At 38.7% G+C, this 24,596-nt stretch overlaps 1 protein-coding gene and 1 pseudogene across 2 annotated transcripts; both read left to right on the top strand.

Annotated features, from left to right (window-relative positions):
- The first annotated feature begins 5,604 nt into the window (after positions 1-5,604).
- LOC103696375 (exocyst complex component SEC15A pseudogene) lies at positions 5,605-9,147 on the top strand (annotated as a pseudogene). The gene is made up of 2 exons (XR_015974662.2): positions 5,605-5,897; positions 6,579-9,147. The product of XR_015974662.2 is annotated as an exocyst complex component SEC15A pseudogene (transcript).
- Positions 9,148-9,297: 150 nt separating this feature from the next.
- LOC148699484 (uncharacterized) lies at positions 9,298-15,310 on the top strand. Its single transcript, XM_088714261.2, has 5 exons — positions 9,298-9,660; positions 9,761-9,856; positions 12,995-13,123; positions 13,198-13,232; positions 13,356-15,310. The coding sequence occupies exons 1-5, from the start codon at positions 9,551-9,553 to the stop codon at positions 13,436-13,438; spliced, it is 453 nt and encodes a 150-aa protein (XP_088570387.2). The 5' UTR covers positions 9,298-9,550; the 3' UTR covers positions 13,439-15,310.
- The last annotated feature ends 9,286 nt before the right edge of the window (positions 15,311-24,596 follow it).

Below are 24,596 nucleotides of genomic sequence, written 5' to 3'. Positions count from 1 at the left end.
AAGTTTGTACATAGAGCAAATTATGAGGCTGCACAGGATTCCAGTTTCAACTGTGTCTGACAGAGATACTAGATTTGTGTCACAGTTTTGGAAGAGCCTTCATAAAGCTCTTGGTACAAGACTGAACTTCAGTATAGCTTTTCATCCACAAACTGATGGACAGTCGGAGCGCACTATTCAGATCTTGGAGGATATGTTAAGGGCTTGTGTCATGGATTTGGGTGGTGCTTGGGATAGTCATTTGTCGCTGGTTGAGTTTGCCTACAACAATAGTTATCAGGCCAGTATTCAGATGGCTCCTTTTGAGGCATTGTATGGCAGGAAATGCCGATCTCCAATTTGTTGGGATGATGTGGGAGAAAGAAAAGTATTGGGTCCAAAGATAGTACAGCAAACTGTGGATAAGATACAGGTGATTAGAGAACGACTCCTTATAGCTCAGAGTAGACAAAAGAGTTATGCTGACAATAGGAGAAGAGAACTAGAGTTTCAAGTTGGTGATCATGTTTTCTTGAAAGTATCTCCTACTAAAGTTGTGATGAGATTCGGGGTTCGTGGCAAATTGAGCCCTAGGTATGTTGGTCCGTTCGAGATCCTGGATAGAGTTGGAGAAGTGGCATACCGTTTGGCTCTACCACTAGCTTTATCAGGTGTGCATAATGTATTCCATATTTCAATGCTGAGAAAATATATTCCGAATCCGAACCATGTGGTAGATTTTGAGCCTGTAAGTCTGCATGAGGATCTAACTTATGAAGAGTACCAGGTACGGATTGTGGATAGAAAGAATCAAGTGCTGCGACATCGGACCATTCCTTATGTAAAGGTATAATGGAGCAATCACTCAGAAAGAGAGGCTACTTGGGAGCTCGAGGAAGAAATAAAAGCCAAACACCCTCAACTCCTTGGTATTCCAGGTACGTTAATTTCGCGGACGAATTTTTTTTTTTAGGAGGGGAGAATGTGAGAACAAAAAAAAAGGAAAGAGTGGATGGGCCGGCCCGAAAAGACCGAGCCTATCCCCCTTATTACGATCATGCCCTAGGCATGATCGTGGAAGAAGAGGGGTGAAGGGGCGGCGGTGGCGTTCGGGGGGGGGGGGGGGGTTGATCATCGAAGAGAAGACCAACCGTCGAGATTCGGCCGGCCGCGGAGGAAGCCCTAAGCCCCTTTCCTTCGGTGAAGATCCCCACAAGAAGAGATCTTGGAGCCGTGTGCGTTGATCCGGGTTGCTCACGGATTTTTTCCACCGATTCCTCGTCGGAAGGGTCGCCGGAGCACCCTGTCGGACCGAGGTACGCGTGGCTCCTTCTCTTGTGCTTTATTTTCTGGATTTGGGGCTGCTTTGGTTGGGGTTTTGGCTGGTGAAACCGTCGGAGAAGGATCCAAAACAGGGTACCCCTATTTCGGCCTCCCTCTTCTGGATTTCGTCGCCGCCGGCCGCCGGGTTGGCCGAGATCCATGGTAGTTGGGTTGAATCGGGACTGTGGGAGGTCGGAGAGGAATTTTCTAGGGTCTATTGGAGAAGAGGAGTGATGGATCCGAGGTCTTCTTCCTCGTGACTCCATCTCCTTCCTTTTCCCCTTTCCCTCTCGTCGGCGGCGACGACAGCTAGCCACCGGCGGCGACAACGACGGCGATGGCGGTTGTGGGCCACTGGGGTTGCCGTCGGGTGGGGGCCAACCACTGCCAGTGGGTCTTCGGTTGATGATGGAGGAAAGGGGGGGGACCCTTTCGGTTCTTAGGGGAAGAAGAAGAAGAGGGATCTCCTCTTCTCTCTTTCTTTTGGCCGGCCACCATCGCCGGCGACTGCAGCAGAGGCGGCCGGCGATGGTTTCGGCCAGTGGTGGCCGAGGGTCGGGAGGATGGTGGCCGAGGGTTGGGCAGGTGGCAGCTGCTGCCCTTGGACCAAGAAATGGGGAAGGGGAGATGTACTCCCATCCGTGAAGAGAGAAGGATCTTCTTCCCTTCTCTCTCGTTCATCCTCCTTTTGGTCTTTTCACCGAGACCGGCCATCGTCGCCGGCATGGCGGCGGCCATGGCTGGCGACGACATAGGCCAGTGGTACAAGGTGGGGAGTCGGGCCTCCCCGACTACCCCTAAATCTGGAGGGGTTGAGATGATTGGGGACCTGGTAATGGGCCCCAAAGTATATGTAAGTTATGGTTCAGAATATTTTAATATTAAATAATTTAGTTCGTGATTTATAATTGATGTTGTAGGGGAAGAGTCAGCAGTGCCAGGAGGTTTGGATCAGGGGACTCAGCACCCCAGCTCGTAGGTTGTGATTCGGATCCGTGTTTGTATCAGTCTACAATTCCTGTAAGAATCCCTACATCTAAGCACCTCTATGCATACATTTGATTTATCATTGGAATTATTTTATAATTATGTTGTTATTTGTTTATGAGCTGCTATGATACATATGAGGTGTGCATTTTGTTTATTATGAAAGTATTGAAATAATTAAATTGGAAAGGAATAATATATTTTTGAGAATTTATGAAAATATGTGATGTGATTGAAATGTGATTAAACATGTAAAACTAGACATGTAAAATGGGTTGGACTAACCTTGTCATGAGATAGCCTCTACAAGCTTATGCGTAGGATAGCTGCCACGAGCTGATGCGTGGGATAGCCTCCACGAGCTTATGCGTAGGATAGCCTCCACGGGCTTACGCATGGGATAACTGCCATGAGCTTATGCGTAGGATTTGTGCAGTCTTGGACTGGGACATAAACTTGGTTAGTCCAAAGCCAGAAGTGAAAAGTCTGAAAACTTGGGAATCAGAGTAATACGGGAATGGATCACATAACGTGAAAAAGCATTTATATATATGAAATGGTTATATATATTTGTTGTTTGTTGAGCCTTTGAAATGATGAAATGACATTTATTTGATGCTTTGATTATTTTATTATTATTACTGTGTGTGGCTGTTGGGATTCTTACTGGACTGGAAAAGCTCATACTACACTTACATTTTTTTTCAGAGGCACTGGATTCATAGAATCTGTCGGGTGGGACAAGAAGTGAGCTCGTCAGACTGCTAGATAGATAGAAGTTAATTTATCTTTTGCTTATGGACATTTGAATTTATGTAATCATTCAGTACATTTTAGTTGGTTTGGTTTAAATGCATTAATTATGGATTTATTGGAATTTTTGTTATCTTAGGCCTTGCATGATCCTTAGGGCACTGCTCTAGGGCTCATGCGGCCGGTCACGTACCAGACCCTGGTGATGGGTTCGGGGCGTGACAGAATGCACGGAGATGAAGGAGACTATCAGCCATATTCTTTTAGAATGTTCTCGAACTATGCAGGTCTGACAGCAGGCGCCTTTTCCTTTCCAATTTATTGAAATAATTAAATTGGAAAGGAATAACATATTTTTAAGAATTTATAAAAATATGTGATGTGATTGAAATGTGATTAAACATGTAAAACTCGACATGTATAATGGGTTGGACTAACCTTGTCATGAGATAGCCTCTACGAGCTTATGCGTAGGATAGCTGCCACGAGCTGATGCGTGGAATAGCCTCCACGAGCTTATGCGCTGGATAGCCTCCACGGGCTTACGCATGGGATAACTGCCACGAGCTTATGCGTAGGATTTGTGCAGTCTTGGACTGGGACATAAACTTGGTTAGTCCAAAGCCAGAAGTGAAAAGTCTGAAAACTTGGGAATCAGAGTAATACGGAAATGGATCACATAACGTGAAAAAGCATTTATGTATATGAAATGGTTATATATATTTGTTGTTTGTTGAGCCTTTGAAATGATGAAATGACATTTATTTGATGCTTTGATTATTTTATTATTATTACTGTGTGTGGCTGTTGGGATTCTTACTGGGCTGGAAAAGCTCATACTACACTTACATTTTTTTTCAGAGGCACTGGATTCGTAGAATTTGTCGGGTGGGACAAGAAGTGAGCTAGATATATCTTTTGCTAGATAGAAGTTAATTTATCTTTTGCTTATGGACATTTGAATTTATGTAATCATTCAGTACATTTTAGTTGGTTTGGTTTAAATACATTAATTATAGATTTATTGGAATTTTTGTTATCTTAGGCCTTGCATGATCCTTAGGGCACTGCTCTAGGGCTCATGCGGCCGGTCACGTACCGAACCCGGGTGATGGGTTCGGGGCGTGACAGAATGCACGGAGACAAAGGAGACTATTAGCCATATTCTTTTAGAATGTTCTCGAACTATGCAGGTCTGACAGCAGGCGCCTTTTCCCTTGCCGTAGGATGTGGTGTCAGCGGAAGACCTTCTGGACCACTTGAGGATGTTGGTTGGCACACCGGGTATAGTAGAGCGAGGCATCATATATGTCCATATGGCATATCACATTTAGTTGGACCGGAATGCTCGCACATTTGAGGACAAAAATCCTCGTCGAGGGTCGTGGTGGATAGAGCTACTTGTTCAGCGATTGAGGTCATTGCCACCACCCGGGCACTCCCACCGGGGTGGGCTAGGGATATATGGGGTTCCCACTTCGCTCTACAGCACCCCAAGTGACTCTTGTCTCTTGGGAACCCTCACCTCCTGGCTACCTCAAGGTAAACTTTGATGATAGCGCCTCGGCAGTTGGAGCTAAAGGAAGGATTGGGTTCATGATTTAAGATTATGAGTCCAGGCTAGTCGTGGCAGGGGGCGGCGTACCTGTGATATGACGGCTATTGGACCATAACTTAGAGCTACATAGGAGGGAGTCATCTATGCGAGGAGGATCTTAAGGGCAGACTGTATTATCCTGGAGGGAGACTTTACTATGGTGACTGAGTGGATTCGCGACATCGGGTGCCGGAGAGATGGCCACCCTATACTCAGGGACATACAGATGTTGGTGTCTGCCTACCGCTCGATTCAGGTTGTTCATGTGTTTCGGAAGGCGAATAGGGCTGTAAACTGGATCACATCCTTTGCTACTCATCATTTCAGAGAGGTTTTACGAACTGAGACTGAAGTTATCTTTTTACCTTTTTGTTGTTTTCTTTCTTTTGATGTTGAGGGCAGTGTTCATGCTCGTTTGACATGAATTACCGATGTACTAAAAAAAAAAAACTCGGCAGATGGATGAGCGGTTTACTCTTTAAAAATATAGTTACCAAGTTGTAAATAATTTTTTTATAAAATTTTTACTTCAAAAAATTTTATTTTAAAAAGCTCTATTTCTAAAAATTTTATTGTCAATATCTCGGCCAACTGGAGCCCTAGATCAAGTTAGAAGACACCCATACCATGCTATTCTTGTTCAAGCTTGAGTTCATCGATCATAGCACTACATTAAGCTAGATTCATCGCGTCGATCTTGACCAATCCTCCACCCGATCCATTTGCATGAGCCATTATTCTTAATAGTAAATACATGATTTGTGTCGAAAAAAGTTGTACAACTCTGGATGGACGCCAAATCATTCGATCACGAGTGACATAAAATATATAAAATATATCATATATTACAGCATATATTTGATAGCTATCTATTTTTATGATTGGATGATAGGGTGGTCATCTCTACAGTACTCGGCAGCGCAAATCATGCACCGTATACTCCAAACTCTCATTGGCATTACATTGGGTTTCTTTTTGGGTTTTCGAATGGGTGCCTATAGAAGTGGAGGGGAGAGGAAGCAGTCTAAAGAACTCATTAATGCGTCTCGCTAAAATCGGAGGAACAAAAGAGACGACAACGGAGAGACTGCAGAATATAATAATTTTTTAAATAAAAAGAAATAAAGCAGAGAGAGAAACTAGAACAGGGGTTGAAGGAGGCTCCTTTTTCTTAATTTCCCTACGCCCTTAAGAAGAAGAGCAAGATTCTCTCGCTTCCTCTTCTTCGCCAAGTCACTGGAGCTCGCCGCGTTCATCTGTGAGTAGATTTTTTTTTCTTTATTTTTTTATGCTTGTTTCTTGATCTTTTGATGAAAAAGGAGATTTCTTTTGACATATTCTTTGAGTGTTCTGAATGTGTTTGTTGATAGAACCGTTTGTGTTTTACTGTGGATTCATTTCATTTGGCTTCAGCTTATAGCTGATCTCAATCATTGGTGGTTGTCCTTTTAATTTGTTCCTAGATTTTCTTTGTGGAGGAGAGTTGGTTGGCTAGTGTGTTTTGTTTGGTTATAAATGAATTTAATATTCTAAAATTATGTGCGAATCAACATAATTTTGAGAAATGAAAAACACAATTTCTTGGTGCCGTAGATCTTATTTCGGTAGTTTCTATTCTTCTGATATGTCGGTTTGCTTAGAGGAAGAAAGAAGTTTGCATCTTTGTGGAAAATCTTGTCAAGAAAAGTGTTTTCTATGCTAATGAGGACATAGAATGCTTAGTTGTATGAAAAATTTCATGGGCCAATCATTTTTTTTCTCTCTTGATGTTTGTATCACGATAATCCAATTATGATAGTTACTAGGAAATATCCTTTAAGTATCATTTTTTATGTAAGATTTACAAAATTTTCTCTTTACTACGTGTTTCTTTCTTTTTTTAGAAAAACTACAAGGCATTTACTTCATTCAAATGATTTCTATATCTTTTCTTTTGTAGTTTAATCAAGACAATGAGTGCCGCAGCCAAGAAGAAAACTGTGGAAGAAAATGGGGATAAGGGAATTGACACAGGCCTGGTTACTGCGATCACAAATGGCGAGGATTTGGGTCCCATTGTTAGGCATGCTTTTGAATCTGGGAAGCCGGAGGCTCTCTTTCACCAACTTAGAACCATTGTCAAGAAGAAGGAAGTTGAGATAGAGGAGCTCTGCAAGCTTCACTATGAGGAATTCATTCTTGCTGTCGATGAGCTACGTGGTGTGTTGGTTGATGCTGATGAGTTAAAAAGCATGCTATCCAGTGAAAATTTTCGGCTTCAAGAAGTGGCAAGTGACCTTTTGCTGAAGCTTGAGGAGCTCCTTGAACTCTATTCAATCAAGAAAAATGTCACTGAGGCCTTGCAGACATTGAAGATCTGTGTGCAGGTCTCAAATCTATGCCTGACATGCAACTGGCACATATCAGAGGGCCGGTTTTACCCTGCACTGAAGACTTTGGGCTTGATTGAGAAGGGGACCTTGCAAAATATTCCAGTCAAGGCTTTCCGAAAGGTTATTGAGAAACAAATACCGGCAATAAAGCTGCATATTGAGAAGAAAGTTTGTTGCGAATTCAATGACTGGCTCGTGTATATTAGGGGCATGGCAAAGGAGATAGGGCAGTTGGCTATAGGACAGGCTGCCTCAGCTCGTAAAAGAGAGGAGGACATGCATGCTCGCCAAAGAGAAGCTGAAGAGCAGAGCCGTTCAGGGGTTGATGATTGTGTGTCCACCTTAGATGTCAAACATATTGATGAAGATTCGGTGCTAGAATTTGATCTTACACCTGTATATCGAGCACATCACATCCATGCTTGCCTTGGTGTTGAGGAGAAGTTCCATGATTACTACTATAAGAATCGGCTGATGCAGCTGAATTTGGATTTGCAGATTTCAGTGGCACAGCCCTTTCTTGAATCCCATCAACCCTTCTTCACACAGATTGCTGGGTATTTCATTGTAGAGGATCGGGTTCTACGGACAGCAGGGGGATTGTTGTCAGAGAGCCAGGTCGAGATGATATGGGATACAGCTATTGCCAAGATGACATCTGTTCTAGAGGATCAATTCTCTTGCATGGATGCTGCAAGTCACCTTTTACTTATTAAAGACTTTGTCACTCTTCTGGGTGCAACCCTTACACAGTACGGATACAGGGTAACACCGCTGATAGAGGTTCTGGATAACAGCAGAGACAAATACCATGAGCTTCTCCTCGATGAATGCCGGAAGCAAATAGCTGACATCCTTGCTAATGACACTTTTGAACAGATGGTGATGAAAAAGGAATATGAGTACAACATGAATGTCTTGTCATTCCAAATTCAGTCTTCAGATATAATGCCAGCTTTCCCATATGTAGCAATCTTCTCTTCATCTGTTCCTGATGTTTGTCGTATTGTGCGCTCCTTCATTGAGGACTCGGTCAGCTACTTGTCATATGGAGGTCGCATGAACTTATATGATGTTGTAAAGAAGTATCTAGACAGGCTCTTGATTGATGTGTTGAATGGTGCTTTGCTGAACATGATCCACAGTGGTAACTTAGTTGCTTCACAGGCAATGCAAATTGCAGCCAATATAGCTGTTCTTGAGCGTGCTTGTGATTTTTTTCTCTTGCAGGCTGCCCAACTCTGTGGTGTCGCGGTACGTCTGGTTGAAAGGCCTCATTCTGGTTTGACTGCTAAGACTGTTCTAAAGGCTTCACAGATTGTTGCCTACAATGCACTGTTGAACTTGGTGAATTCCAAGTTGGATGAGTTTATGGCACTCATGAGCAATGTCAATTGGACAGCTGATGACGCACCAGAACATGCAAATGATTATATCAATGAGGTCCTTGTCTACCTTGATAGCATAGTGTCCACTGCTCAGCAGAATTTGTCTTTAGAGTCCATGTACAAGATTGGAGTTGGTACACTAGGTCACATCTCTGACTCTATTGTCTCTGCTTTCCTTAGTGAGAATGTGAAAAGGTTCACTATTAGTGCTGTGATGGGCATTGACAATGACCTCAAGTTGTTAGAATCATTTGCAGATGAGAGGTTTGAAAACACTGGATTGAGCGAGTTGAAGAAAGCAACCAGTTTTAGAGATTGTTTGGTAGAAACCAGGCAGTTGGTCAACCTTCTACTAAGCAATCAGCCAGAGAACTTCATGAATCCTGTAGTAAGGCAGAAAAACTATGGTGCTTTAGACTACAAAAAGGTGGCCACTATTTGTGAGAAGTTCAAGGATTCACCGGATAGACTATTCGGGAGCCTCTCGAACCGCAGTGCAAAGCCAAATGCTCGGAAGAAGTCAATGGACATGTTAAAGAGAAGGCTTAAAGATTTCAGTTGAAATTGATTATGCTACTTATTCTTGCATAGTTTTCTTACTGGATTCTGTGTAGCTCCTTTGCAAACTCTCTATTTATGCTAACATTTATCTGAATTGCAGATAATCGATAGTTCATGGTCTGTAAAGGATATTGTCAACTTGTGGTGATGCAGCTCATAATTTTGAATTTCTGAGTCCTTTTGTTCATGGTTATTTGGCATTATCCTTGGAGCATTCATGTCTAATTAAAGAACCCTGATTCTGGGTCAACTGGATGTCTCTTTCATTTTATCTGCATGTTTACTGACCATTTGAAATTATCTTACTAAAAATACAAATATTCGGTGGATAGAGAGAAATGAATAAGTATATTATTGGTTATCAGCATCCATTAGTGCAAAAGTTGTGAATTAGACTGCTAATTTGGATAGTTACATGATGCAATTCTGAAAAGGGAAAACTATGCATTCTTAAAAATGCTCTTCACAAATTATTGATGATTATGGTTGGTTTGAATGGTTTTTAGTTATTTCAGGAAGTGTGAGAGAAGAAACAGTGAAGCAATATCTCCGTCATAGCTTTTCCTCCTTCCTCCAAGTCATTATACAGAATGATCTGTCTTGTACTGTTGACGAATTTCACACTAGGAATAAGAACTTATAATTTAGGCTGCAAAATGCAGACAAGACCATCAGTTTGGCAAGCCTCTAAAGCAGAGAAGTGAATAATACTTTTCTTGCATCTTTCTTTTACATTCTGCAACTTGTGTTGTTCTATTTTCATATTAATTTTATTTCCCTTATTCTTTTCTTGACGGTAGTGACTTGCTGCTGATTATTGAGATGGTGGAACCAAACAAAAGATGCCATAGTCTGCTTCTAGAAAAAATGCAACTTGATTCTCAGAGGATTGTCTTGTAAGTGATTAATTAGCTGGTCCATCATATTATATTAACTAATACTTCATCAAGTTATATAGTGATACCACAACGACCGCTAGAAGTACAAGGTACTTAGTAGATAATTACTTTGCTTTCCAACTTTATCAGAAGCACTTTTTTCATTAAATTATTTGTGTTCTGTAGGAACATCATGGTACAGCTATAGGTACCTTACTTCTGATAGCCATTCCAATCAACTCCAAGAAAATGACAAAATTCAGCATTTGATGCTATTTCTTCCAGATAACTTATTCCATTCTACAGTCTTTATCACATGACTATTAAATAAAAGCTTCATACTCAGACCTTTGGAAAAACAATCCTTTGCTTCTCCATATCGATTATCTTTTCTCCTAAATCTTAATCTCCGCTATTAATACTTGAGAATTTCATGGAGATGATGATAGGTGCTGGATGCCTAGCTGTTGTTCTTGATTATTAATTTTTGGAGCCATGGTAATCATCTAACTCACCCTCTCAACTCCATATTCTCTGTCACATATCAATTTCTTTTTTTTGTTTTTTTCTTTTCTTTTCTTTTTGTGTGTGTGTGTGTTGGGGGGGGGGGCTTTCTTTTGTTTTTTTTTGGATCTGTTCCATTGTTCTGTTAATTTTCTGTTCAGGGTCCACAATTTGATGCCAGATACCATGGATTACCAACTGGCTCTAGAGTACACCCAATCATTGGGGGCTCCATCAAATTAGTAGCGTGTAACATTAGTAATATTGCACTTATCCTGCAAATGAAGTTTTTGAATGGTTCTGCAATTCCAAGGCACTATGAAAGTTGTGTGTCTTTGATCTTGAAAAAGTAGTACACTAAATTCTGTTCAAAGTACAGGTGATACACCTCCAGTTTTATCCCTGTTAGTCAGGAAGTTCTTCAATTTGATGGTTGTGTCAGGAGACAGTAATCTTAGAGCAGTAGCTCATGGTAGTATGAGTTTTAACTCTGTCATGAACAATTTAAGGCTCTCTTTCCCTCTGACCAGCCTTCTAAATTTTCCTAGAATTTTCTTTCAGAAGATACAGCATCAATTCACAAAGAGTTTTTGGAACCAAAAAAATATATTTTTTACTTTTCTAATTATTTTTTGAAGTTCTTTATAAATGGGTTCAAAAAAAGAAGGTCGTTTTTGGGGAGAACCAAAAGGAACTTCTGCTTCCATTCCCCAAATTGTTAAAAAACAAAAATTTTCTTTTTTTTCCACCTCAAGAAGTTTTATAAGTTGCGATGGATATCCTTAAAGTTGACTACTATAGATGGGAAAATGCTGTTTGTAGGCAATCCTTTTTTGGTGCTTTTTGAGATAAAAAATATTTGAAGTCTGAGAGAGTTGAATTGTTTGATTGGTTCAAAAAAAAAGTGGGAGAAGTGGGGATCTTGAGCTGAGCATATAGCAGGTTCTGGATTTAGTGCCCATACTTGAGCCATTTAGAAATTTTGGATAGGCTGTGTTGAAATTTGATAACTCAGAAAAATGGTTGTGTTAAAATTCAGAATTATGAATAATGGCCATAGCAATAATGATCATATGCAATTTTTTAATCTTAGCATGTTTAATTTTCATGTTGAGTTTGGAATTACTAGTTGGGCTGAATGTTTATCAAAAGCAACCTGATCTGAGTGGGTGACAATTAGACCCAGATCCAGTTTTTTGGCTTGAGCTCCTAGGATTTTTGGGTTGTTATATCTCTATTTTTTGTTTGGGTAAAGTATGTGATGTAGCACTGCCCATGGGAAGGGAAAAGTTCAGGGTTCGTGGGGCTTGAGGATGCCAGGACTAAACCTATGTATGGCTAGAATTTATCTTCAGATCTAAGTTTTCAGTGAAGGTGAACTATGTGGAAAGTTTCCTTATCGAAAGTATGCAAGGAATGACTACGGTTTGACCCATGATGTTTGTTTCATGTCTAATTAGAAATATAAGGAAAAATGCCGAAAAAAATTATGAAAGGGAGCACATGGTTGTTTAGCTTGGAATCATTCAAAATTTTTGGCATTTTTTATGCCCATTCAGCAAAAATATTCATGCAGCTATGTTACACCAAAATGTGTTCTTTTTCTGCTTCCAAAAATGTGAGTCTTAGTGGTAGGTTTAATCTCGGCTAGATTTCCATTTTACAACTACGAAAAAGAAACTTGATATACTATGTAGTAGATAAGACATAGGTATCTAGTAGCAAAATGAAATATCTCCTTATGATATATACCTCAAGTTCCCCAGTGTAGATGTGTACTGGAGAGATCAAAAAACAACTCTATAGAGATCAAGATGTGAGGAACAAATCCAGGTAGCATTGAGGTAGCAATGGCATGGTCATATCCATAGCATGGCCAAAGTCATTGCATTATAATTGAGAAATTAACCATTATAGATAACTATGGCATTGAGGTATCAATGGAATGGTCATATCCATAGCATGGCCAAAGTCATAGCATTATAATTGAGAAATTAACCATGATAGACAACTATGACATGCAGGCATATTCCTTAGTAAGAACTAGGACCTTCAGGTATAGGTTGATTGCAACTATAAAGTGCTCTTCAAACAACAAATTAAGTTCTCTAGAGTCTAAACAAAAAAGTGTACCAACCAAATAAACATCAACAGAAATGCTCTTCATTTTTGGTGAACCACATAAACAGAAATGCTCAACACTGACATGTGAATATGCTTGAAAACACTAGTAGAGGAGTTGAGGGCATCTAACAAATGACCCATTTGATACTGCTAAATTATCACATAGCTGCCATCTGAGTCCATAATTTGAAGTTTCCTTCCAAACTCGAATCTGAAAAATATGACGCAGCTGGAACTGATCCAAAGCTAGTGTCAGTTTCAGAGTTTCAGCTAAAACTATGGGCCAACTTTGGTAACATGGTTTAGTTATTCCAACATTTTGCATTTCTTCATTTTTTCCGTTAAAACATTGAAAAGTATATGATCTAAAACAAAGTTAAACTTGCAAGTTGTTTGGAAGATTCATAAGCATTGCGATGTTAGAGAGTAAATTTTTGACACAGGTTGGCTATCTTAGAGCTTAAATTTCAGTCTTATTAGATTGCCGATGATGTAGCACCCTACAAATATGTTTTCCCTTTTCTTCAGGAATGGAGGGATTGCAACCAATCATTTTAAAGAAATGAGGCAAGAATTACCCATATCTAATACTTGGGGAAGCACCTTCTGGATTTTGAATATGGGATCTCCATTTAGAAGAAGGGCTGAAACCAGTAGGTGAATGACATACTTGTACTCTGTATATGATGTTGAGCATTCATTTTTGAAAACTAATATTTTTATTGTTACAGTGAAGAAATGATAAGGGTGGGGAGCAGACGGACAGGTGGGGCCTGGACCTCTCATTTATTTTTAGATGCTTGATAGTGCATGATCATTGGACAAGCAGGCCCAGTGCTCTCATTCATTTCAGATGCTTGATAATACATGACAATTGGATCTTTTGTAGGAGCTAGAAGCTTTTGCCATGCTGCTGAAGGCTGTCCCTGCTTTATAGGCAGATGTACATGGAAGAAGACAAGCTTTGATTAAAGTGACTTTACATTTTGAGTCAAATTATCAGCTAAACAAGCAAATAACTTGGAGATCTTGTCCGATGTGCCTTTTCAATTTACTTGAAGGAAATGCTATTTTAGAGACAAAAAGTCTTTCTTCAGGCCTTTTCCACCCTTGCTATCTTCAATTAAAAATATTGTAGAATGATAATCATGCGACTTGTGCATCTATTCTGGTTTTACAGTGAGTTAATAGGATCAGGTGGAATCCTTTATTTTTTTGGTGCAAACCAACTTGGTTGTCAGTCTCAAGGTGCAAAATAAGGGATAAATTGGTTGTATCATAAAGAATGATGTTGGGAAACAGATTTTAATCAATGATGCGCAGATAAAGGCGAGCAAAGCTCAGAATATAAATTATGAAGTTCATATCATTGTTCATGAAGCTCTAATGATGAAGTGAGAGGATTTTGGCCAGGAGCGTTTCAAGTATGTATTCGTCCAATATCTAACAGAAGATTTGTCTGGCCTGCCAGTTTAATTGTCTTTTTTGGTGGAATTTTGTTCGAAGATGACCCATTATATACTGAAGGAAATGATGTTGTTGACCAGTTCTGCTGTGGAAAAGAACCTTCTCCTTGACAGAAGCTTCTTCCTAGAATGGATTTGGCTTATAGGGAGTTCATGTTAGTGTTTTAGACACATACTTGGCTCGGAGAGTTAAAGAGCATAACAATAACACATGGTAGCATAGATGGCTAATTTTCCAACAATCTTAGCACTGCTAGATTTTGTCCCAAAACATAAGTATCTAATGTTCTTTTTTGGGCAAGAAAGTGTTTAATGTTTTTCACTTAATGTAATTAAGTTCTTTATCTAGTTCTCTTTTATTTTCATGTTTTGGTGGAGGTATAGTGTTGCACCAAATTTACATATGAGAAGGTTGTCTTTTTAACTTTCTAATTAATGAGATCATGAAATATCAGATATCAAGAGCTTGAGCTTGTTCCTAATACACCATTAGCTTGGCCTGCAATCATCATCTCTAATCCATGCAAGCTCCAAAAGATTGCACACATTGCCTATCTTCTTAGGATAATTTGTTAGTCAGTCCTAATGTTGTGGCTCTGTGCACAGCCATATCTTTGGTTTAGAAAGACTTGTTTGCACATGCATGTGGGTGGGTGTGCGTGTGCGCGCACACGTGCGACTAGGCGCATGCAAAATTGTAGGGGTTGTTAATGGGCTGAGCTCGAGGGGGCCGAGCATAGCTCAATCTCAAACTTGTTTTATCACGGTTCAGAGCTTGAGCCAGATTATTTGATTTCAAGCCAACTCTAGTTGTTTCGGAACAGGTCCAAGGATCTAGTGTGAGTTTTGAGGTTTCTTGGAGCTTTCTTCTGTTCTGGTTATATTTTAATATTATTGGTGAAATACAATCTATTATATATTAAAATTATATTAATTTACAATAAACAAATATAGGTATTTTCATATATAGAAAATTACAAGAAAAATGATAGATAACACATGTACTATTAATTTATTCATGTTTTGATCTTAATTGAGTCGAGCTTGAGCAAGCTTATTCTTGCTCTAACTCAGCTGATGTAATCGTTCAATCTGGGTTCCTGAATTTCGAGCTGAATACGAGTTCATTATACCGTCTTTAGTCACTTAGCAACCCTGCAGAATAGGAAGAGAATCTTTCTTGACCAATCCTGCACAACCCTTCCACAACTATGGCAGCACATAGAGCCTTATGCATTGTGTATGCATGGGACCAGTTGCTTGTGCATGCACATGCATGTGTGCTTTGCATCCGAGCCTCATGCTGTCCATGTGCATGCATGTGTGCTTCACATCTAAGCCTTATGCTGTCCATGCGCATGCACGAGCATGTCCACTATGGCAGCAAATAGAGCCTGTGAAATGACCATGTCATATGTGCTTTATATCCGAGCCTCCTGCGTCGTGTCTATATGTAACTAGTTGCTTGTGCATGCACATGCATGTGTGCTTTGTATCCGAGCCTTATGCTATCCATGCGCATGCACTACATGCACGAGCATGTCCATAACTATGGCAACAAATAGAGTCTGTAGAATGTGTTGGGATTTGTATCCTAAATGTCAATCGTCAGCATATTGATGATTGAATTTTGTAAATGAATTGACAAATTAATAAAGTGTTATTTGGCATTATTCATCATTTCATCTTCAAATGAACTCTTATATGATGAAGTCCTTAGGACTTATGTTATGATAAAGGAGGATTTATCTTTGAGTCCTTAAACTTGTTCGCGACCAAATGATATGTTGTTACTAGGATAACAGCATTATCGAGATTAGGTCGTTGTGTGACATATACATTGGTTGTCCTCTTAACCAAGGAGTGTGGAGATACTGGTATGCCACACAGGTGAAGTGTAGGAGTACATTTCACTGAACGTGACCAATTCCGGAATGCTCTAATGTCGAGAGATGTTCCGAGTGGATATGGGTATAAGTTTGGCCCTCTGACATGAGACCGCAACCTGTGACTAGTAAGCAACTCGCTGTACTTTGGTACCGGACTACCTGAATTTCTAATTCAGTGACGGAAGGTCACTGGGTGCAGTCAAGTACTTGCGTAGTCAGTTGTGAGTCAAGATAGAATTGACCCCTCCTGAAAATAGAAGATAATGTCTTGTGATTAATTTAGCAAAAACTTGGCCAGAGTAATCCTAGTGAGGAGTCACGGGATATCTAAAATTAATCACATAATGGATGTACTAATTATAGGGTTGACAGTGAGCTCTAAGTCATCCTAGCATTAGGAGTCAAAGGGATTGAATTATACAGTAACCATAGTTCAGGGTTCCAGAATATTTGCTTCGCATATATTTGGCCTACCCCGACGTCGGGTACCATTGCTAGATGGTCACATCGATTAGTGTAGAAAATTGTTTCCATACTACCGGCTTAGGTTCGAACCTATGAGGTCACACGCATAAAAGATTCCTAATTGATCAAGAAAGCTGATGAATGATTAAGAATCATTCAGGGGTAATTTGGTCAATTTGATTGGCAAATTATCTAATAAAATAATTAAAGTAATTATTGGAGGATTAATTAGTAATTAAATTACTAATAAACTCAATTTGATTGAGTAATTGTGCTAAGGATGAGCCAAATTGAATTGGATTCAAGTTTGGGCTCAATCAGGATTTTGACCTGATTGGATTAGGTCAGAACCAAAAAGGACTTAAGCTGATCAAATTAATTCTAAATTAATTTGTTCTTAATTGGGGATTGACCTAATTGGATTAAGTCCAATACAAAGTAATTAATTCAATTTGATTGAGTCTGGAGAGCCAAAAATTGAATTGGATTCAATTTGAGCTCAATCAGGGTCTGACCTGATTAGATTGGGTTCAACCAAATTGCTTTGTTTTAATCCGGGTTTGACCAAATTTGATTAGGTGAAACCCAAGAGGATTAGGCTCAGATGATGTGGCAATTAGTGGTGACATAGAATTGGATTTCATGAATTTTAAATAAACCAAAATTATTGCATGGCGCATGGACCCATTGCTTGACACATGGCGACATTGTTTGTTGTTTGAATTTGAATTCAAACATTAAGCAATATATTAAATGATTTCATGCATCAAATAACTTTCCTAGCTGGCATGTGAACCTCTGAATCATTTAAATTCGAAATTCAAATGAAATATATGCGACAAGAGATAGGAAAATTCTGCTGCATGGATTTCAAATTCCTCCCCTCTTGCACATGTGTTTAAAATTTGAATTCAAATCAGATTTGGTTGAGATCTGATTTGGGTTATTCCTATTTCTTTGCATGTGCCAACTAAAGGAGGTTTTCTGAAAATAAATTTCGAATTTTGAATGAAAATTCGGAGGCCATTAGAAGGGGTCAAACATGGGCACTGAAAACACATCCATTGCAGCCTTCTTCCTCACCCGCCTCCTCCTCCTCTTCTTCTCCATTTTAGATAGGGTTTTCAGGGTGAATATCTTGAAGATTCAAGATCAGATCTGAGTCCTCTACTTTCCTTACAAACCTCATCTCTATCTGCTTCAAGACGATTGATCAAGAGTTGATTGAATCCCGGCGGGCAGATTCAGCTTTCAAGTGTTCTGCAGCTGCTAGCACTGTTGCGGAAGAAGATCCTTCAGGACTTCGCGTGTACTTCTCGTAGAGGCTATTCGTGTGCGTGACTGCGAAGTCAAGAATCAGATTCACAACTTTTATCCATCATAAAAGGTATTAATCTAGCATTAATCATTTATTATGGTGTCAAGGTCTAGGTCCGATTTTTCGAGGTTTTACCCTCTTTTGGGGCTCCTCACGGAGATATCTCCAGAATCCATTCGATGGATATTCGGAGATTAATTGGAATAGAGTTCTTAAGTTTCAGATCTGATAGTTAATCATGCATAAAAGTTTTAGCATAATTGTTTAAACGATTCCGGCATAATCCTATGTGTTCTTAATGTGCTGATTTCTAGATTTGATCTTGTAAGCATGCATGAATTAAATTGTTTGATTCATTTTTCTGCTGTATTTTTGAAACTTTAAAAGAACTACGTGTGGCTTGATTCCCCTTGTGAAGGGGTACGTAGGCAACCCGATCAGGTTCAGCCATGGTTTTAAAAAAAAAAAAAATTCAGCATGCTAAATACCGAAGAACTTAGGAATAACTTTCAGAATGACCATGCCATATATGTTTTATATCCGAGCCTCATGCATCGTGTATATATGTGACTAGTTGCTTGTGCATGCACATGCATGTGTGCTTCGTATCCGAGCCTTATGTTGTCCATGCGCATGCACTACATGCATGAGCATGTCCATAACTATGGCAGCAAATAGAGTCTGTAGAATGACCATATCATATGTGCTTTATATCCGAGCCTCCTGCGTCGTGTCTATATGTGACTAGTTGCTTGTGCATGCACATGCATGTGTGCTTTGTATCCGAGCCTTATGCTATCCATGCGCATGCACATGCACGAGCATGTCCATAACTATGGCAACAAATAGAGTCGGTAGAATGATCATGTCATATATGTTTTATATCCGAGCCTCATGCATCGTGTATGTATGTGACTAGTTGCTTGTGCATGCACATGCATGTGTGCTTCGTATCCGAGCCTTATGCTGTCCATGCGCATGCACTACATGCACGAGCATGTCCATAACTATGGCAGCAAATAGAGTCTGTAGAATGACCATATCATATGTGCTTTATATCCGAGCCTCATGCATTGTGTAGGTATGTGACTAGTTGCTTGTGCATGCACATGCATGTGTGCTTCGTATCCGAGCCTTATGCTATCCATGCGCATGCACTACATGCACGAGCATGTCCATAACTATGGCAGTAAATAGAGTCTGCAGAATGACCATGTCATATGTGCTTTATATCCGAGCCTCATGCATCGTGTATGTATGTGACTAGTTGCTTGTGCATGCACATGCATGTGTGCTTCGTATCCAAGCCTTATGTTGTCCATGCGCACGCACTACATGCACAACCATGTCCATAACTATGGCAGCAAATAGTCTGTAGAATGACCATGTCATATGTGCTTTATATCTGGGCCTCATGCGTTGTGTATGTATGTGACTAGTTGTTTGTGCATGCACATGCATGTGTGCTTTGTATCTGAGCCTTATGCTGTCCATGCCCATGCACTACATGCACAAGCATGTCCATAACTATGGCAGCAAATAGAGCCTATGGAATGACTATGTCATATGTGCTTCATATCCGATCCTTATGCATCGTGTATGTATGTGACCAGTTGCTTGTGCATGCACATGCATTTGTGCTTCGTATCTGAGCCTTATGCTGTCCATGCGCATGCACATGCATGAGCATGTCCATAACTATGGCAGCAAATAGAGCCTATGGAATGACTATGTCATATGTGCTTCATATCCGAGCCTTATGCGTCATGTATGCATATGACCGGTTGCTTGTGCATGCACATGCCCAATCTCCTCAGCTAAGAATCATCTCTACCCACTTTGCAACACATGTTCTCCAAAAATTAATCACAACTGCTATTTAATTGCATATTCTAAGATTAGAGCAAAATGGGATGCCAGTAGAGTTGTCTATCAACTTGGAGATGCAAAGTAGTCCGTCACCCAAATTCTTTAAACCTGAGTTTGACGAATCCATTAATGTTTTAGAATTAAGTTGATAAACAAACTTGGAACTTTTTCATTAACACGAGGACTGGAGGAAGCCTTGTCTAAATCACGTAAGAGTAGGGAATTGAACCCAGGTCGCTGGTATTATCATCTAGTGACTTTATATTGGAGGAAACCTTTCCTATTTTGCGATTGTTGGAGGTTGTTATGAGAGATAGATAAGTGCTAGGATCGGATGATGTCCAAAATGCCATCTTAATGCTGATTTTTGGAAGTATTGGGAATGGAATGATAACCTTTAGGTTTTTTTTTTTTGACAAAGCTTTATATTTTTAAAAATACAAAATATGTATAATATTTTTTTTATTTATTTTTAAAGAGAAAGGGAGGGGGATGCACGACCCATAAATCGAACACATATTTGGTTGCTAAGCAGAGGGCTAAAATCACCAGGCCAATGCTAATTAATAAAATTATGTATAACGCCAAAGAGAGGGTAATCCATTGATTATAAAATATGAGAAGTTTTGTATCATATGTGACATGATGTTCAAGTGAAAGTGTGCCTCACTGATTTTAGATATTAGATATTTGTCATGTATTAAAGGTCACTATCTTTCTTTTAGAGAGGGGGGTTTGCTACTAGCCAAGGTTTTTATTAGCTCCCAAGAAAAGAGCTAGAGAGGAGGAGCAACAGTTGTTGATGATCAGTGAACGACGCCCGAATAGTGAGGGTGAGGGTTGTTCATTTAGAAGTGGTTGGCTAATTTAGGACCTATTTGGATATTCATTTAGAATTAAGCTGAAAATTCTATAGAAATCGAGCCTGATGGTCCATGTAGCTTGCATTTTCTAAGAGTCTGTTCCAAGCCGGCCTAAATCTTAGCCTTTATATTGCAAGAAGAACAAAAAGATTTATAGAGGTTTTTTCTCTTCCTACGAAATTTGGATAGGTGGAGTTTGGTTGATCCAGGGCCACGCTTAAATGGATGGTCTAATCTACAAATTTTACAGAATTTTCAGCTCAATCCTATAGGAATAGCTAAATAGACCTTTAAAGTAAGTTTGGATATTTTTAGACTAGTAAAAATTCATTGACCATCCTTCTTGGCTTTGGCAAACAGGATCTTAGTTATCACTCGATATAGTCCAGTCACCAAGGGAGCTGAGATCTTGGTTTTTTTAGAAAACCTTGCTAGCGGACCACTCAGTTACCTAAGAAAGATAAAGGCCCGTGAATTGGTTGCGAGTTTTTAACTTCTTTGGTCGGTTAAGGAGCTAGAAACTTGGACAATATTTGGCAATGGGGCTGGGCTTGGCTACTAGATCTTGTGTGTATGTAATTATTAGGGAAACTTAACACTCGACCCTCCATTTGACCAAATTTTAAGATGTGATCTCTTGATCATTATTCTTTAATTTTTAGTCCTATACACACTTATGCAGAATTTGCACGTACTTACACTTAGAAAATATTTGGTTGGAGGGAGTTAGGCTTAGGAATAGGAATAAGTGACTCCCTCTCTAGCCGTTTGGTTGGGGGAGTCCCATTCCTATTCCTATTTTAGGGAGAGTGGAAATACCCCAATCTCCCAAAATCTAATTCGAGATCTCTCTTTAGTATTTAAATCTATTCTGCCAAGTTTACTTAAAAATATTCCGATTCTGATTTCAGTCACAAACCAAACATATCGGTGAATGTGGCCATTTTGATTCCAATTCCAATCATTGCAATTCTGGTTGCAAATCAAATGCACCTTTATAATGCACATATTTATACTAGTTCTTGTATATAGTTATATCTCCCTGCACGCAGTCATATTGTCCCTGAACACATTATATCTATGTGTACATAATTATTTATAATTATGTTTGTATTCAAGAATAAGTATGTACAACCATTAGTGTCTGAGAATTAAAGATACTTTAAAACTTGGGGCAAGTGTTAAAGTCCTAGTCAAGAGGGACTAAAAATTATAGTACAGTCAATGGTGGGACCGAATAAAAGTTATTGTTAATTATTATCACATTCTAGCGGTTGCATGTGGATGTGGAGTCATCCTCTATTGGAACTAACCATCTCCACCAACTATATTTGCAGTGGTTCTATCTTTCTCTCAAAACTTTTTCTAGAGAGAGAAGCCCTAGAAAATAAGTTTTACCACTCGGCTCATAGCCTTCTAGATCGATGGCCACTTTTATAATTTATTTTGTAGTTTTACTCATTATTCAACAAAATCAATGGTGCTTGGACAAGTCTAATGTTGACCTAGAAGTTTGGTTTTGATGAATACAAAATAACTTGATTGGTTGGAGAAGCAATTAACTCAAAATGTGCAAGTTAGAGAAAATTTTACGAGTTTTATTGAAGTTCTGCAGTAGAGGAGTTGACCTTGAGACAAGTAGAGCTAACCCTTGAAGGACCAAATGCTTAGACAGAAAGCCAAGATTTTAAATCGTTTCAAGAGTCGACTCTAACACCACTCAAGTCAATCCCAACATGCTGGAGAGGACTAACATGTTTCCATGAGTTGACTCAATAACACATGAGTCATCCCAAAATAGTCCCATAGTGGAACACAAAACTCAATGAAAAATAGTTATTTTCAAGTCGACCTAAGCAACACAAAAGCTGACCCTGTTAACATGGTTTTTTGTTAAGAGCTATCCACTAAACATGGAAAAGTTTCAAATATCCAACTCAATTAATCCTATTTAAAGAAATGGAATGTCACTAGTTGCTTGCAGAAATCTCCTCTAACAAAATTGTCTTATTATATAATGTGTTATATTTCTAAAATGACAAATAAAACTGTCCATATCTTAACTCATATATATTATAACTTAAGTAGTAAACAAATATGGGCTATCGAGAAGATTGTTGCTAGGAGTTTAGATATCTCTTGGAGAGAAAGACTTCTTTAAAACTTGTGTTGGTATGTAATATTTACTTAAGAATATATGGTTTGTATTGCCAAATTGCTTGCTTCATTATATTATTGTCAAAATATTTAATAATTAATATGGTTTAATTATTATTGTAATGAAATAGATTTTGAGATAGGCTAGCACTAAGAAACTAATGACGTGAATGGATGGAGCGAAAAAAAGTTATAAAGAGTGACACACAAAATTAACGGTTGTTTGTGCATAGTAGTTTCCAATATTATATCTACAACAACAATAATTGTGAGTTAATATATGCTTAATTATCTCTTTTTGAACTCAAAGTTACAATTTTGGAGATTATATTTTCCTTTCTTACTTAGGCTCCTTTTTTATTTTTAACTGAAAATTTGATTAGATATATAGAAAAATAGTGCGCAGTTAAGGGAGTGTAGTAGGATATAGAAAAAATATCGTAGTACTTTATGATACTTATTTATTTTTGATTGGTTAGGAAAAAGTTATCCACTGAACATTGTGAAGTTTTCAATACCTAACTCAATTAATACTTCTTGAATAATCCAAAATATCATCAATGGTGTGCAGAAATCTCTTTGATAAAATTATCTTATTATAACATGTTGTTCTTTTAAACAAGCCAGTTGTGTTCTTTGTATCTTAACTCCAATGTATTACAAATAATAACCAACTATGAGTTACTAAGGAGATTGCTGTTTGGAGGTTAGACAAACTCAGAAAAATATTCTTTTAAAAGTTAGGTTTGCATGTACTTAGAAATATATGATTTATATAACCAGATTGTTTGTTTTATTATATTATGAGTTGTTAGAAATATATAATGTATTTAGTTGTTTTCAGATTTTAATTATTTGTTATAGCAAAGTCAATGTTGAAACAAGCAATGTTGAGAAATTAACAATACGAATGGATAAAGAGAAAAAGTTTTACAAAGAGTGACATGATTCAACATCGGATTTAGCAATCTCCAATATTACATTCAACGGTAGCTATGGAAAGTTAACATATGCTTATGTCCTTTTTAACTCAAAGTTACTATTCTAAAGATTACCTTCTTTTTTTTTCACCTAGGCTGCATCATTTTTAAGTAGATGCTTGTGATTTATTAGTCTCCATAATTACATGCAACGATAACTTCTTTTTTTGTTTTCCACCTAGGCACCATTCCCTTTTTGTTAACTAATAATACGATTAGTTTAGTAGCTATTTGTGATTTAGTAGTCTCCAAAATTACCTGCAATGATAACAATAAAAAGTTGATTTATGCTTTTAATTGCTTTAAGAAATCGTCGCTAATAAAATTATCTTATTAAATATGCTGTAATTCTAAAATGGCAAATAAAGCTATCTGTATGTTAGTTCACATACATCATAGTTCACATATTAAATAAATATGAACCAAGGAGGAGATTGTTGTTTACAATTTAGACACTTCATGAGAGAGAGATTTTTTTTTTATTATACTATTAATTATTATATTTAATTATTAACATTATAATTATTTGTTATAATAAAATAGATTTTGAAAACAAGTTGTGGCACAAACGGCCCCAAAAACCATAATAGAGTCTGATTAGCTCAGATGATGGGAGTCTTTTAGGCAGCACATGTATTCGGAAAGATGGATAGGGCCGCAGACTGAGCCACCTTTTTTATCATATCAAGCGTTTCTTTTTTTTTGTATTTCTTATTTTTTCGTGATCTGGCTGGATGTAGCCATTTTATATAAAAAAAAAAAAAACAATAACAAAGCCTGGGCAGTTAAATGACTCAGCGAATTGGTTGCCAGTGGGGTTTTCATCAGGCATCGCTCGCACGTGAGGACTTTGACACATAAGCTCAACCAGGCCCGGCCCGCCATGAGGCACCACGCATACGGGTTGCATCTTGAGCGTGAAAGAAGGATTCACCTTCCTTCGCGCGAATCCGCCGTTGCATGACCCAATGCACATATTTTGAAGCGCTCCGACCCGTCATTAATCAACCTGCACCAATCTCAAAGCAACTGTGGATGTGCAACGGTGAGTCGCTTGAACGAAGGTAAATCTTTCTCTCGCGCGAAAGATGCAACCCGTTCCCACACCACCACTTTGTTTTCC

This window comes from Phoenix dactylifera, chromosome 18 (genome assembly GCF_051530095.1).
Source record: "Phoenix dactylifera cultivar Ajwa chromosome 18, Ajwa_hap1_PhDact_Kaust_v1.1, whole genome shotgun sequence".
Classification (NCBI taxonomy): Eukaryota; Viridiplantae; Streptophyta; class Magnoliopsida; order Arecales; family Arecaceae; genus Phoenix; species Phoenix dactylifera.
The sequence above is the reverse complement of the archived record's forward strand: the minus strand, read 5'-3'. Positions and strand labels throughout refer to the sequence as shown.